Below are 16,455 nucleotides of genomic sequence, written 5' to 3' on the forward strand. Positions count from 1 at the left end.
CAGACCAGTTTCAAAACTACGGCAGGAGGGTTTACTAAGCCATAGGAAGATTATGTTTGTTGTACATATACATTTTTTCCAGTTGCACAAAGCTGTGAGCAGTTGCCAACAAAGGTGTCTGCCAAGTTTGGCCGTGTCACTCAGTGGATTCTTTTTAACATTAAAAGTTTAAATTTCTTTACACTGGTTTTCACTAGGCCTCAATGTGGTCTCTGACAACTCACACTCAACGTGGTCCAATTTTAAAATACTTGAAGTGAGATCAGGCTTGCTTAAGCCTCAGGGCTAAATAAGTTCAAGCTGGCTGCTCAACAGGCACTCAATGCATGGAAGTTAGAAAATGACGACAGAGACAAAGGCATGACTTTGGCTAAATGTCTCAGCCAAATGTCAGCTGCCTAAAGATCTGTCTTATCCTGCAGACCCGAGCCACCTCTCAGCTTCTTCTCACTGTGTGAGCTCTCCACTGAAGCATAAATGCCAGAGCTGGTGCATTAAAACAAAGCCTGCATTGTGAGGTGGTCTGAAGATGGGGCTTTAATTTGCCCAGAATTTGATAAGAAAAAAAGTCAGGAAGGTGGATGAGGGAGAGAAGAAAGAGTAAAGATGAATAGCGAAGCAGGGGAAAAATATGACAAGTGAGAAAGGCCCAGATGCAGTAGCGGTTTTAAGCACGGGCCATACGGGCAATTTCCCGGGGCGCAAATTTAAACTCATCAATGTTAGGAAGAGCTCCACTGATTAATGCTTCAACCTCTACTTTGTCAATCTTTTCAAACAACTTTATGAAGTCTTTTTCCAACTGTTCAGATTGTTCTTTTCTGATAACACCTATGGATAATTCATCATTTTACTCATTGGTACAAATATTGAGATAAGAGTCCTGTAATCACTGGAACAGTAGAACTCAGGCAGCAAAAAGTTTGCATTCTTCTGTGGCTTACTCCACTGATAGCACCATCTCCAAGCAGCAGCGCATCTCGGACCCTGACGTTTGGGACAGATTTTCTGCCTATACTTTAACATTAAGCCTACTCTTTGAGCCAGTTTTGTCTTTTAAATTCACTGTGATAGACGTTAAAAGGCTACTGGAAGGGCCTTGTGAAGTCCATTTTTCCGATTCTAAAGTGTCGTGCTTGTAGTTCCTTTATTTCTTGTTGATAGATCCAACAGCGTTCAGTGGGAGCTTGTTTTTCTTCCTCTTCCAGACATGTCGCTGGTATGTCAAAAGAAAACATTTTCCTCCTGGGTTAAGAAAGCAAATTCTTTTAATTTTAGCTAATAACAGCATAATCAAAATTAAAGACCACTGGGAACATTTTGAAATTAGATAAACTGGGGATTTTAAAAACAGGAATACTTAAGTCCTTAATAAAAATATGAATGCAGTGAGATCAATTTTGGGATTATGCATTGCTATTATTGCGGCAATGTCGAGTTCAGCAAGCCTGGTTCCCCTTTCTCGGAAAAGCAGTCTATTGGGACCATCTGCTGCCCCTTCCCTTTTAGAACCATCTTCGCCTCCAGATTCATCCACTGCTGTAGAACAATCCTCTTTGGGGTCATCTTTTGCTACAGGGCCAACATGTCACAAGAACAGGCAGACGACTGGTTCAAAGTGCAGCAGGTTTATTAGCTTAGACAACAGTCCACAAAGCTAAATCAGGCTCAGGCAGGCAGAAGTCAATAACAAGCATGAGAGCATCAGAGAAACAACGAGAATAGTCAGGATCCAGACAAGTCAGGGACTAAACAGGGTCAGGAAATCAGAAGATCAGGTCCAGACACAACATTTAGTAATGCAGGTGTGGCAACACCAGCAGTTCAGGCACGCCAATAGAAAATGGAGATTCAACCAGGTGGAGACGTGGTTCCAAATCTAAAAGATAACAAATGAATAAAAAAAAAATGAATAAAAACACTAGGGGCCTCAATCCCACCTGCAGACAGAGCTGGTACTCAAAAAATAAATAAAACACCCCACTCACATGCACAATGTGACCACAAAAAAAAAAAAAAAAAAAAAAAAATCAAAGCAAAAAAATAAGTAAAACACAAGTGAACTCCCACTTGTGTGGTTACTATTGCAGGTAGGGGTAGCTGGTCATGAGTTCCAACAGTCCTAAGTCCCAAGAGCACCTGTGCAGTCACGTGGTCGGCCACAAGGGAGGTGGGAGAGGAGATGCCGCCGTCAGCGGCTGACCCGTCCGACCAGAGGAGCAGATGAAAGGGACCCGTGAAAACTCTGAACACTCCCAATACAGAAACTCCCAAGCAGCAGCGGGTTCCAAACATCCTGAGGAGGCAATCCAGAAGACGGGCAGCAGGGAGTTACCTCACCAACCAGAGGACATGCAGGCACACATCAAACATACCAGTCATGGCAGGACATCACTGGGAGGAACATGGAGCGATGCGCTCGGTTCCCATTTCACCTTTACTCCAGTCACAAGTCGCCTCGCTGTGCGACATGGAGTGGTGATATCATGGCACTAAAAACAAAAGAGGACACCACAAATGCAGCAAAACAGAGGGAGAATGTACAGGCAGCAAGACCGGCCACAACACCTGCACTGACAGGTGCAGGAACCCAGGGAGGCCGAATCAGCCAGCAATGAGCGAAAGCCTGCACAGTCCCACTTTATAGGTGGCCTGGTGCTCATTAGCAGAACCAGGATGGGAGTGGCTACACCTGGGAGCGCAATTGCCTCATCCTGCCACACAGGCATAGTGGCAAAAACAATACTTCACACTGTGTGAGGCTCAGTGCAGTGCTTAAGTACACTGTGAGTGATTGCACATGAAAGTCAGGTGTGTGGCATCCAGAAACTGTGCGCTGGGGTTGCTGGGAGATGAAGTGCATTTAGAACTCAGGAGATGGTTCCAGCCGGTGACCAGAGGGGGAGACAGAGTTCTGACTTCTGACACAATGGGTGTGTGAAGGTGTTTTCTCACACTTCCAAATGACTCGATTGTTATCACCAAAACTAGAACAGTCTGTTGTATTTCAGTGTTCCACCATCCCAGTCAATCATTTTTTGTTTTGCTGTTAGAGGAGCATGATATAGGAAAAGGAACTGGGAGGAGCGTGAAGACCTTAAAAGAGAGATTCTTCAAGCTCTGTGGCCAGGACTTTGTACTAAATAATCATGTTGTTGATGTTTCTTACATGACTGATTATATTTCACTTTAAATCAGGCCATTAAAAAGATACTTTTCATTTAAATACATTTTAGTCAGTAAAAGCATGGAGGGTAAATCAAGCTTTTGTAGACAGATCACGTATTTTATTAAACCTTTATACGTTTTTGATTATACATTTACTTTGTTCTTTATATACATGAACGTTGTGTGTGTGTTGTAATAATGACTGTTCTCGCTTGCCTCAAACTGAACAAGTGGAACCAGCATGAATGACCACATAAGGACATTGAGGTGCTGAAGGCTGTCTCTGTTTTTGTCTGTGCTGAATTGAACAGCAAGGAAACATCTGTCGGGATGTTAACCCCATGTCCTTCACACCAGAAAGTGCTGGTCTCGTGCTCGTACGGACAGACACAGAGCCATTGACAAGCGGATCCCCCTGGCTCTCCTTTTGCAGAGGTTTGAAACTTCATGCAGACTCTTGTGTGATTTTTCTTTTCCCACTGCGCACTGGGTTTTTGGTGTCCTTAACCATCCGAACCTGGGATGGCCTCCCACAGCCGCAACACTCTGACTGTTTTGAAGTGGCTCTTAACCCTTGTGCTATCTTAGATGACCCCCCCCCCCCCCCTTCCATTGACGTGTTCTCCCTACCATGACAAAGGTGGATAAAGGTGGAAAGATTTCATGTAATCCATGGACACCAGTGAAGATCACAAATCATTGAAGAACAAAGGTTCAGAGCACTGTCTAGTGGGTCTAGATGACCCAAATCCCAATGTTAAAGTGCCTAAGATAGCACAAGGGTTAAAAGAGCTGTTGTGGCTCAGTCCTAGGAGGACATGTCAGGACGGACACTCCATGGGCTGCCAGAACTCTGCTCCCTCTGTACTAAAGCTGGCCATGAAGATGTCATTTACAGCCGTGCCCTTTATGGAGGAGTTGTTGCTCCCAACCCTTCCAAGCCCACGCAGCGGCTCCTCTGTAGTGGCTGCAGCCTCCCCACATGTGCTTCACTTGCAAAGGACCTGATGTAATTGTGAAATAGCCCGCTGTCTTCACACACTTCTCCAACAGATCAGGTCGGACATCATTAAGGCGTCCAAACAGCCGCCACTGTGTGGGAAGCTAATATTTATGTCTTGCTGAGCACACATACCAGCGAAGAAGATAGACGCCAAGTAGCGTCTACACTGCCGCGAAGAAATAATGACGGTCATTCTAAAACATCCCTGAACCAAGCACCAGTTGGAGCAACTGGTGCTTGAAATATTCATGTTTTATTTGTATTATTCTGACAAGCGCGTAAATACTTGCTCTCTTCTTCTGAGGGAAAAGCGAGTTTAAGAAGTGTAAAGTCGAGCAGCGCCACCTTGTGTACAGGAGTATTTCTGTTTACATTAAGCGCCATCTAATGTCAGGGAATGAAATTGCATGTTCGCTCGGCTCATTGTCAGCGAAAATCGCCTGGGTGTGAACACAAAAAACGTGGCGAAAAACGCTGGCGAATAACGCCTGGCGAATATTCGTCCCGGTGTGTACGGGCCTTTATGATGGCAGGTGAGGACCGCACATCTCTAAAGGAATCTCTGTTGCACCTGTCTCAAGGGTGTTAACATTTTTTCAATTTTTGAAGAATTCAATTTAAACGTAAACATTTTAATTATCTATGTGCAGATTAGAGTTGCGATTTCAGTAAAACGTGCAGGCCCTCAGTTCAATTCAATTCAATTCAATTTTATTTGTATAGCCCAAAATCACAACAACAGTCGTCTCGATGGGCTTTGAAGTAAAACATGAACTCAAAAGGATCATGAATGCAAAGAGTTCAATAGGAAAATACTAAAATGAACTAACAAACTGACTAAATTCTCAGTGACCTGAGAATGGAGAGCTTTCACTGTGACTGATGCTCTGCTCGCAGCAGTTACACGGGAGAATACCAACAATAACTTTCAATAAGGGAGGCAGAACCGAACCAAAAGATCTGCGGAATAGTCTCTACCTTTGTCTGATGGAGCATTACAAAGAATAACAAGTAAATTTCAAAACAGTTTTCTATTTGTTGAACATTATTTAATATATTTTTCTACACAATCAAATCATTTCTTTTTATGTTCATCCTGATGAGCTTAAACTGCTTTGCTGTTGGGACAAAAAAAGAAGGAAACAGGACTTTTGATTAATAGACATCTGACATTTTGCAGATACAGGACATGCATCTTAATGTTTTGTTTCATACTTCCCTGAATCAGTATCTATTACTGCAGAATTGTAAGTAAATTGTGTCAATCTAGCAGTAATTTAGTTTCCTCATGATTGCATTTGGTGCTGCACACAGCATTTAGATTACGTACCATGAGATCCTTGTCTGGTTCAAGGCAAACAAAAAATCCCATTTAGAGAAAGAGTAAAATGGGCATGAATTTCTGGAAAACGTGAATTGATTTACTAAAACTATATGATTTTATCTATTTTGAAATGATGCATAAGGGGGTTGCCTCGAGCTTAGAAAGTAGAAAACACACAAAAAGAGTGCAAATAAACTAAATAAGAGTCTGTCTGTGTCCCTAATGCAGCTCTGTTACAGGTCCTGTGGTGTGAAAGGCACAAAAGACACACCACAGTCTGTCCATTTTGGTGTGGACAGGGCTTCATTCTGGAAACAGGAAAATGTATGTCACAGTCCTTGCAGTGTTACATGCCATTTAGAGAAGAAACGACGATGGGGCTGGACATGAAAGAGGACAGAATCAGATGCTGACAGGATTAGGATTTAGGTCTCCCACCAGAAGGCTCTGATCAGCTGTGAGCCCTAGAGTGGCTAATCAGGAGCTTCAGCAGATTTCCCAAAGGGCTGCTCATGCCCATGGGCTGGTGTGCTAGCCAAGAATTATGAAACGTGTGCTCTTAGCTCCTGATATGTGCTACCGCTGAAATGTTGTGGACTCCTTTTCAGTCGGGCACAGCACCGTCTCGGCCTCTCTGCGGGTTTGTGCAGAGACTGTTCTCCTCCAAAGCCCTGAAAGAGAAGCATCCTCAGCACCACGCACAGCTTAAGTTCAAACGAACCAAAGACTACCTGAAGTTCAAAGAAACACATTTTGTGAACACAAAAGAGAAGAAAACTTCAACAAAACATGGATAACCAGGTGAGGTTCATATAAGTGGAAGACTATTTAAGGAAATACAAAACCTTCCAAATGAAGGGTAGTTAAAGGCAATAGTGACAAAAGGTTAGCAATAGTTATAGGTTGCATCAGAGGGAAAAAATAGTATTTATTTACTGTCTGTTTGCCTCTGATTGTGATTTAAGCTGCTGTAAAAAAATCTCAGTTCTGAAGCTTGTGATGGAGAAATACAGAAGCTTGTCCGTCAACACATGAGTGAGAAGGAAGCAGAGGATTTGTGCCAACTCCTAAAGAAAGCAACGGAATGGCAGGAAAGACAATGATTCAGCTTAATGCTGTGTTTTACTCTGAAATCAGATAATTGTGGGATACAATAATTGATGGAAGTAACATAAACACCCTAAAGGGAAATTTAAGGTTAACATTGAATACTACACTAATTCATCAAAGTCACCAGATTTTACAGATGTGACAGCTAAACATATAGTCATTCTTACAAGTAAAAATTCTTCAGGAAGTTCTCTCCAAGTCTTCTGCACAGCTTCACACAAATATTTCCCACTTAAGGGCTTCTTTGAGGTGTAGTGGTTAGCACTCTTGGCACCCAGTGCTGAGGTCCAAGTTCAAAACCCAGCTGGGACACTTCTATGTGGAGTTAGCATTTTTGTGCTCATGCATGCATAGGCTTTTATTGGATACTCCAGCTTCCTCACACAGTCCAAAAACATGCTTCAAAGATTTAGTGAGGATTTCAAACTGTCCCTGTGGCTGTGTCAGACATGGTGACCTGTTCAGGGTGTACCCCACCCTCACCTATCAGTTGCTAGGGTAGGCTCCAGCAGTCCTGTGAAACCAAGAGATTCTGTGGCTTTAGGGGTGGGCAAACATTTGCATTCATGGACTGTAAAGGGTTCTAAAATTTATAATTTTTATAACATGGAATCTGGACAAAAACATGCTTTAATTTGGGTTGAAAATTAATCTACATACAGTACTTTAAACAGAACACTTTTGAAATTTTAATTTCCAAACTTTGACTTTTTTCTCATTTTAGTGCCAATTGCACCAATGGGTTGATATCCCTCAGGGAAAAATGCAAACTTATAGAAATGCTGGGTTCATGTAGCGTTGGAATGACCGGAAAAATTACTGTCTGATTTAGAAAACATACATGAACATCAGAAAAACAACATCTTCAACATCACATGAATGCAGATCAACTTTCTGCACCTTGACAAAGATCAACGTATTTGTAGTGCACCATCTATGCATAGACACCAGGGGGATATTCCAGAAAGCAGGTTATGCTAGCTCCCACGGTAAGTTTGAGGCTAAGGAAGTTGATAACCTCAGCTTTCGGTTCCAAAAACAGAGGTATGTTTCAGGGTAGGTCAAGTTGCCATTGCAACCCATGCTCTGAACATAACCTGGTCTGGAGCAGGTTTAGTTGAAGGTTAGTTTATTTTCAGAGAGGTGAAGCAGCATGGCGTGTCCATTTGAAGATGAGTTAGTGGATGAAGAAGAAGAAGCTCAGATAATACTTTTTCCACCATGATAGGGTGATAAGACCACATATGGATGTTGGAAAGATCAACTTTTTTACTTTTATCTAACATAGTTATTTGCTTAAGTTAAGATAAATCATTTGTTTGTTAAGTCAGTTTAAAAATAACACGTAGTTTTCAGACAGTTATTTTACTTTCATTCAAATTAAATCAATTAAGTAGGTGTAACGTTGGTGCTGCTGTTAGATCGGCACCGCAAAGGATTGTGGGATACCATTTCCTTTGCCTGTCTGGACGGATTTTGGTTTAAGTGTGGCTTTGTGACCAAATGTGTTTAGTTGTTTAGCTGTTTTGCTGAGTTGTTTAGTCCTACTGTGCTTATGTCTCTGCACCATGAGTAAGAGTGAAAGAGAGGATGATGAGTTAATGAGTTAATGAGTTTATGTACACGCCGTGCAAGTGCGTTAACCCAGGGTTACCAAGTCGAGCGTAATTACGCCAACTCATATCCGGTATTTTGGAACCGACATACCCAGAGTAAGCGAGTTCAGGAGGATTTCAGCCAGAGTTCAGGCTTAAAGTCAGGGTACTTTAAACGGGCCTTCTGGAATACCCCTCGGGGGGTATCGACTTGGTAACCCTGGGTTAATGCACGTGCACGGCGTGTACATAAAGACATTCTCAATGGATCGCCGATTTCCAGAGTCACCATGGAAACGCGTGGTGAAAAAAAAGAGAAAACGCTATACTTCAGTGAGACGGAGTCTGAGGTTTTAATGACGGCGTATGAAGATTATACGTCCATCAAAAAAGTAACACGGCTGGATCATCAGCAAAAGAAAGAGTTTCCGCTGGTAGAAAAAGAAAGGACAAAACAAATAATTGAGTTAAATTTATTCAACCTTATTTCTTCAAAAATTATTTATACAACTCAAATTTACATATTTATCTAACTAAATGTCATATTACTCCAATTCAATTAAATGTTTTTCCATTCCATACAATTTATTGTACTTCTTGAACTCTCATGACTAAGTTAGAGGCTGCAGATATTCTCATTTTTATATCGTTAAACTGAATGATGCAGTGTGGTTTTTCTAATAAATAACATGCATGCATTTAACATCACTCTGATCCTAACTTCAAGTCTTGTAAATGTGTTATGGCCCTAGGGGTGCTAAATAAACCCGCCACCCTCTCCTTCCCTCTCACACATGGTTCAGAAAGAATTAAACAAATCCGCCCAGACATGCAATGGTATCCCACAAGTCCTTGCGCAGCCAATCTAACAGCAGCACCAACGTTACACCTACTTAATTGAATTAATTTGAATGAAAGTAAAATAAATGTCTGATAACTACGTGTTATTTTTAAGCTGACTTAAATAAAAAAAATGATTTATCTTAACTGAAGCAAATAATTAAGTTAGACTAATGTAAAAAAGTTCATCTTTCCAACATCCATATGTGGTCTTATCACCCTCTCATGGTGGAAAAAGTATTATCTGAGCTTCTTCATCCACTAAATCATCTTTAAATGGACACGCCATGCGGCTTCACCTCTCTGAAAACAAACTAACCTTCAACTAAACCTGCTCCAGACCAGGTTATGTTCAGAGCATGAGTTGCTATGGGAACTTGACATACCCTGAAACATACCTCCATTTCTGGAACCGAAAGCTGAGGTTATCAACTTCCTTAGCCTCAAACTTACCGTGGTAACTCACATAACCTGCTTTCTGGAATACCCCCCTTGAATTAAAAATAAAACATCAGAATTATCATTTAAATTTATTCCATCCGGATAAATAAAGATGGCCATGTCCAGTTTAACTTAAACCCCATCAATTGTGTTCAAGTGTGAAGACTTTGCTGACCACTCCCTGTTCAAATTTAGCATTGTGTTTTTTCTCCTAATGTACAGCAGTTCTGGGAGAGCTTGGATTGATGTTTTGGATCGGGATCTTGTTCTAGGATAACTGTCTGACATTTATACTGGAGTGAACTGCATGATGCTGTGAAAATATGTTTGTTTAGGAAGACTCAAGCCGTAAATCACTGACCCATGATCAGACACGTTTTTTAACCTTTATTTAACCTGGTAAAACCCATTGAGATCTTGATCTCAACATCATATCAAACTTCCTCAGCCAGTTGATACCACTCTCTGATTTTTTGACACTATGCGATGATTCTGAGCGATGAACCTAATATTATAGATATGGTTTATTCCAAATCGTTCCAGTCTTTAATTAGTCCAGTGTTTCCTGTCCTAGTCAAACCTTTTTGTCTTATCCCATGCCAGAGACTGCTGTTATATTACTTTCGGGACACTTTGCATATGCCTGTGACGCTGTTATGTATTTTCAAAGTGAGTTGAAAGAAGAAATGTCATATTCAAAACAAAGAAAAGTTGTATTCAAAACAGACATGTTAAATATAAAACTAAATGTGTTCATATTTTTTCTGCAAATTTGTGCACAACTTTGTCTTTATGAATACATCAACTGGACTTGTCACACATGTACCACCAATGCATAACTTTTATATCTCATAGTACACATCACATAATTATGTAATTGATGCACAAAAAAACAGTGCAAGAAGCGCACACCTTTGATGTTATACATTGATTTACATGCTCTTTGCATGGTTTATTCATACTTCAGTGGTTTTAACGTGCAGATTGATAATACATGTCAAAATTGTATCTAAAGACCAAAAGTTCTTTTTCCTCATGTACATACACATGACCAATTTTTATCTGTGCATTATTCACAATGAGTGTCCCAGTGATGGTCAGAGGGACCATACTGGCAGCAATGGCTCTGTCACTCTGTCCCAGGGCAGCTGTGGCTACATCAATAGCTTCCATTACAAAGTATGAATGAATAATGGACACATTGGAAGAACTTTGAAAGTCTGGAAAAGCACAGATAAATCCAATAGTGGCTGTGTTACAGCCTCAAGACACATTAAATGGTCTGTCACTCATGCATCGTTTGCCTTTTTCTTGCCAGTTTTTGAACACTACTTTCATCTGCATGTTAATGTTCAACCAGGGCTCAGGAGGGTTTGGTTCCAGTTCTGCTTTTGCAGACAGGTTATGAGTAATTGGGGAAATTTTGAACACCTGTGAGCCTGATTTGAGACCTGATCCACCTCTACTACACTGAAAAGGAACTAAACTGTTCATTTTGTTACATGGAAAAGGCCTTTGTAAAATTCATGAAGGAAAAGAAAAAAAGATTTTTGTACCTTTAAAAGGTTCTAAATGGTATTGACCCTTATAAGTTTGAAATTCTTGTTTGACTGCAGGAGGCAAGAAAACTTTATAAAGCTTTCAATTTGGTAATAGTTGAAATTTAAAATGTATAGTATAGGGGTGTCAGTAAAGTAAAAATCATTTTTACAAAATCCAAGTCAAGCCAAAGTTAATGTCAAACACATTTAATCTCAAAAATGTTTTTTAGAAATACAATAAAGACAGTTTTGACACAGTTGTGACATATTTTACATACATGATCGTATGGTTTAGCAGGAACAAATGCAAGTTAAACAGCACATCAAATCTTGTTAAGTGTGACACTTTAGGTTTAACATTGCTTTAAAACAGGACAATTTACCAAACACTTTTTTCCCCTTTTCACTGTATTTGACATAGTTTTATAAAAGCTTTGACAAAGCAGTGAGCAGGGAGCCAGTCAACACCACGCATGACGCCAAGAAGAAGATGGAACAATTCACAACACCCTGAGGATTTCAAAAACAAATTGAGATCAGTTTAATTCAGCACAAGTCAATTCCAGAGAAAAAGCTTTCATCTGCATTTCACAGACAACATTTGAAGTGATATTAAAATCAGGTTCATTACTGGCTGATGCTCACCTTTATCTCTTTAAATACCAGAGATCCCCAAAGAGCTGCAACCAGACCATAACCCTGCAAAGACAAAAATCTTTCCATTATTGATTTATTACGCGGCCTCATTCTGCAGACTCAGTAAAAACTGAATGAGTCAACATTTGATACACATAACCTTCAGAATGCCCCTGTGAATAGTAAAGCTTTCCAAAAAAAACCCCATCAAGATTGAAATCTAAATATTTTCCCTCTACTACATAAACGCCAAGCTTTTAACTTCGGGGTGGTTGAGTGAGAAAGCCTGTTTCATAGTTAAGCTATGTTCACACCACCCTCTGCAACATGCGTTCACGCGACCACTTCCAAAGTAAAGTCCATGCAAACACGAATGTCTGGCTTCTACATTCAAAACTCCTGGTCGCAACGCAAGTATCAGCAATCGTTTTTGGACTCTGTACAAAACAGGCAGCCATTAAACGCGTTGAAAGTTAAACCAGGTTCAACTTTGCCCAATCAAGGATTGATTTGGTAGTGATGACGAATTTGCCATTTGTGCCTGTAATTATGGAAGAATGTCTGTACAACATGACTTTGCCTGTTGTGCTCCAAGGATACAATTTGTAATTCTTGCCTTGTGTTTGCTTTAAACAATCTTGGTACTTTGAATTCTATGACACCAAAGCCTCGTTTGCACTGAGCAGGCCCGTCTAGAATGGTCCAGGCAGTATACGCGAGCGTTTCTACTCAGAGTTGGACCTTCAAGGGGGGCGTGGTGAAGCCAAAAAGTCATCCAGCAGCTCTCGTTTCAGCTTGCCTTTGGTACTTAGTGTATAAAAAAAAAAAGTAATGTTTGACAGAAGATTGCAGGAGATGCCTTCTTGGAGCTTTGTCGTAATGACCTCCAGCCAGTCAACGAGTTTCAACAGTGGCTCCAACCCAACTAGTCAGTTCCAGTTTATGGCCCTACAAAAAAACAAGGCCAAAAAAAAAAACAAACAACATTTTTTAACTAGTATGGTTTGGTCAAGCTTAATGGGTCCATTTTTAATGAATTGTTCAAAATAGCAACTGCTCAGGACCGGACCACTCACTGGAAACAAAGCTCAAGTATTTCATGCATCAGAATAGAGCTGTACAAGAACACCTGGAAGATTCACAAGATTTGCACTGCTTTGATATTTCACGTCAACGCTCTTCCGACTGTGGGTGGCAAACATACACAAGCAAAAAGCAAAAGAAAAGCCCATCCCTGCTTGTCCAGTGTGAACACATGGACTAAATGTGCATTCAAGAACCCGTGTTCAGCAAACTTTAAGGTGCATCAAATGGTCGGTGTGCTTTAAACATCTGCTCCTTAATACAAAAGGTTTGATACATTAATGAGATGTTCTCATCCTTCACAGGCATTAGGCTCTGCTCTACTTACTGCCGTCACAATTGGATATGTAATGACAGGACTCAGATAGTTATTGGCCAGGAACCAGCAATATGTCCCAACCGACCACATCAGTCCAGACAAAAACCCTACAGGAGGAAAAATGACACATTAAGACAGCAGGAATCTGAGGAGCTGGATGCTCTGGGGTACAATCTGCTTTAAAAAAAAAAAAAAATTTCAACCTCTGCATGGACTACCACAGTTTTACCTTTTGGTATATTGAATTAAAGAACTCATTTCACTTCATTAAGGCCTGAGGTCTTCAGGCTGCATGAACCATGACAATGGAATGCCTGGTCTTTAAGGGTCAAAACATTCTAGGTAATGTCCCCATAATAGGTTGTTTTTTAAATAAGGCAAACACCTCTGCTTTTAAATGTCCGGTCATTTCTCCAATAAATCAGACTGACAATTATCTATTGTTCTCTGCTGTACTGAGACTTTAAAGGACCATGTCCTGTGTTTTTGCTTTATGTGCTCTCAGTGAAGGCTTTTTTCCTGCAGGCGTCACACCAATAGCTGAGAGAAACTGGGTGTCAAAGTAAAAGAGCTGGGAGTTTTGATAAAAATGGGGTAGTAGTATGAAAGAGCTTAGCAAATTGAATTAATACACTTAAGATTTGTTTTAAGATAAACTTGTTTAATATACAAAGCCCCAAGTAAAAACAATGTGAAAAATCTATCATATGTAAAAACAAAAGCAAAAACTGTTTAGTAAAAAAAATAAAATCAAGCGCCAACCCTGATAAGTGAGATCCTGTATAATTAAAGTAAGCAGCTGTGTTTAAAAGAACAAACTGATTCAATATATCCTTTAGTTTACCTGGCAGGATGGCTCTGGAATAAACTCTGGGCTTGTTGCTCCTGACAGCACAGTAGATGACAAAGTAGACGGTGCTAGTGAGAAAGATCCCACAGTTCTGGGCGTACACGTAATCCATAGCTGCCAGAAAACAGAAGACAGTTCTTTTAACCAAATAACTCCTCTGCTGCCATTTCCTCCCCAAAACTGCATCACTCAGAGCTGAGGATATGTTTACAATCTGATGACAGCTGATCAACTGTGGTCACAATTTCAAAGCATACCGAAGACGCTGGCTCCATAGTAGACACTGTCTGGGCAGGGAGAGTGGCTCATTATGTAGAGAATGGGGATAAAACAGGAGCCATACAGCAGACCCACCATCACTGCGAGTAGACAGCCCCTGAAGACGGAAAAGGCCTGAAACAAAGCTTGCAGGTCCCTTTGAAGACTTTCAATTTGTATGCAAATTTCAACATTTTCCACAACGCTGATAAACTGATGTGTGAAAGAAAAGTGTCTACACCTTTTCAACTTTCAGTTTATGATATGCATACTTTAATCTGCTTAAGCATCTCAATGATGTCAACCTTTTTGGATTCATGCTTTCAGAGCTGAACTGTGAGGACAGTCATGCTCAATTCTCCAGCTCAGTCCTGATGTTTTCAGACTTTAAACTGAAATGAGCTGGACACTCTGAAAGTGACCTGCTGTGGAACTTCCACTTTTCAGACTTGTCCCTTCTGCTTGGCTGTTAACAGATGTTAATGAGTTGAACTCACATGAATCTCCGACTCCGTGGTCGGAGGGCATCTACCCAGAATTGAGAGGCACGCCTTCCAAAACTCCCAGAGGTGCTTTTCTAAACAAAGTGTGATATTTGCTGAATGACTGAACACAATCAATTAGGTAAAGAAACAGCAAATTGTCATTAAAAAGACAGCATTAAAGCAAGAAATGATACATTTATTGAAGGGGGAGAACTTACTCTGTCAATCAGCAACGGCACGGTTTCCGATTCAGAGGATAGCGCCACATCAGACTTCACAAAGAAGAAAATCATACCACTGGAGAAAGAAGTTGTAGACAATGAAGACTCAAAAGTAACATTTAAAGACATGTCACCATGGTGACACCACTTTACCTGAGCAAGCACAAGCCAGCTCCACAGTAATTCAGAATGGGCCTGGACACTTGCTGAGGAACAATCCAAAACCAGCCAAACCTGTGAAGAAGCCAAGCGATCAGGATTGCAATGAAGTTCACATCATAAGCTTTAAACACTGAATTATATGAAGGAGAAACTTCACTCACCTTGAACTTGTCCAACCCATCAGCAAACTGAAAGATCCCCAGATTAAAATCCCAAGACCAAGGCCGATCGATTTGATGATGGTAACAACTGCAATGTTTCCTGAAGACCAAAGATGGAAGGCAGCACCAGTTTCAAGACGAGCAAAAATACTATACTTTAAAAATAAACCCAACAATTTTCCCACTGTATACCGAGTTTAGCTCTTAAAATACCACACGTGCAATTTTTACTCCCCAACCACCACAAGCACAAACCGTAGATTTCACACCAGGGAGGCAGAAAGCCAAACATTTCAGTAAAATAGCAAATATGCATTAAATTTAAGTAATTATTCTACAAGATAAACTGTAAGGTTCTACATAAACAAGCCTTTGTTAGTTGCATCAAAAGAAACTGATCTTAAACCTAAAATAAATAAAAATAGAAAAAACAAACAATAAAACATTCCAAAAGTGACTGAAACTGGGACAGAATGGTGGAGTTGTCTCAGAGTAGGCAAGTTTCTAATGATGTCAGTCTCTTCTTTCATTAAGGGTCAACAAGCTGTGGGCCCCCAGCACCCCCCCCTACCTGCAGCCATCCCTACCTGTGGCCCAAATCGCTCCTCCCAGCATGGCCAGGGGGTAGAATGTGGGTGAGCTCAGCAACAAGTCCCCCACCTTTGAAACGATCCAAATGGCAGCACAGCTCACCCAGTAGAAGAACATGCCTGAAGAGAAGCGCAGTGGGGGTCATGAGCCGCGTCAGAGCCAACGACGCGGATGTCTGCGTGAGAAGGCCGGAGTCAGTGGCGCTCACCATCCCCGGTCTCTATCCTCTTAATGGGAACCGTGCAGCTCCCAAACAGCAGAACAGCAGCGATGTTGGCACTCAGGCCGTACAGGAAGGTGGAGCTGTTGGAGGACTGGTTGAAGACATTCACACCGTCATTCGGACAGGGTTCCAGTACCCTCTCTTCTCCTATCGAGTCTGCAATGGTAGGGGGGGGTCAGCAGCAAAACAAACTGAAAGCTGGGCGCATTAACACACGCACTTCCTACCTTCAGCGTTGCCGCAGCTCGCCATCAGCGCAACGGCGGCCATTAAAAGCAGAGCGGCGCGCTCGACGAGGGGCATCATTAAAAGCTCTAGTGGTAGTTCCAGTGACAGCACGGGGCCACAAGTTTTAAAAGTGCTGAAGGGCGCGTGTGTCAATGCCGCGAGGCTCACAGGTGCTGCCAATTATCCAATTGCCGAGCCGGAAACGGGGGTGCTGCA

At 41.3% G+C, this 16,455-nt stretch overlaps 1 protein-coding gene and 1 long non-coding RNA gene across 2 annotated transcripts in view; both read right to left on the reverse strand.

The window, feature by feature from the left end:
* Positions 1-2,021: 2,021 nt before the first annotated feature.
* LOC105353700 lies at positions 2,022-2,790 on the reverse strand. Its single transcript, XR_002289756.2, has 3 exons — positions 2,569-2,790; positions 2,376-2,492; positions 2,022-2,296 (listed from the first exon to the last, which is right to left on the reverse strand). It is a non-coding gene; the product is annotated as an uncharacterized LOC105353700 (long non-coding RNA).
* An 8,423-nt stretch (positions 2,791-11,213) lies between these two features.
* Positions 11,214-16,455, reverse strand: part of tmem144 (transmembrane protein 144) — a 30,057-nt gene continuing 24,815 nt past the window's right edge. The window contains exons 2-13 of the mRNA XM_004086472.2: positions 16,239-16,450; positions 15,997-16,167; positions 15,785-15,907; positions 15,198-15,297; positions 15,028-15,108; positions 14,872-14,950; positions 14,666-14,745; positions 14,168-14,286; positions 13,905-14,024; positions 13,070-13,167; positions 11,668-11,721; positions 11,214-11,532 (exon numbers count right to left, since the gene is read on the reverse strand). Coding sequence (XP_004086520.1) covers positions 11,446-11,532; positions 11,668-11,721; positions 13,070-13,167; positions 13,905-14,024; positions 14,168-14,286; positions 14,666-14,745; positions 14,872-14,950; positions 15,028-15,108; positions 15,198-15,297; positions 15,785-15,907; positions 15,997-16,167; positions 16,239-16,317 — 1,191 coding nt within the window. The 5' untranslated portion in view covers positions 16,318-16,450 and the 3' untranslated portion in view covers positions 11,214-11,445. The remainder of the gene's footprint in view (positions 11,533-11,667; positions 11,722-13,069; positions 13,168-13,904; positions 14,025-14,167; positions 14,287-14,665; positions 14,746-14,871; positions 14,951-15,027; positions 15,109-15,197; positions 15,298-15,784; positions 15,908-15,996; positions 16,168-16,238; positions 16,451-16,455) is intronic.

This window comes from Oryzias latipes, chromosome 10 (assembly GCF_002234675.1).
Source record: "Oryzias latipes chromosome 10, ASM223467v1".
NCBI classification, from domain to species: domain Eukaryota; kingdom Metazoa; phylum Chordata; class Actinopteri; order Beloniformes; family Adrianichthyidae; genus Oryzias; species Oryzias latipes.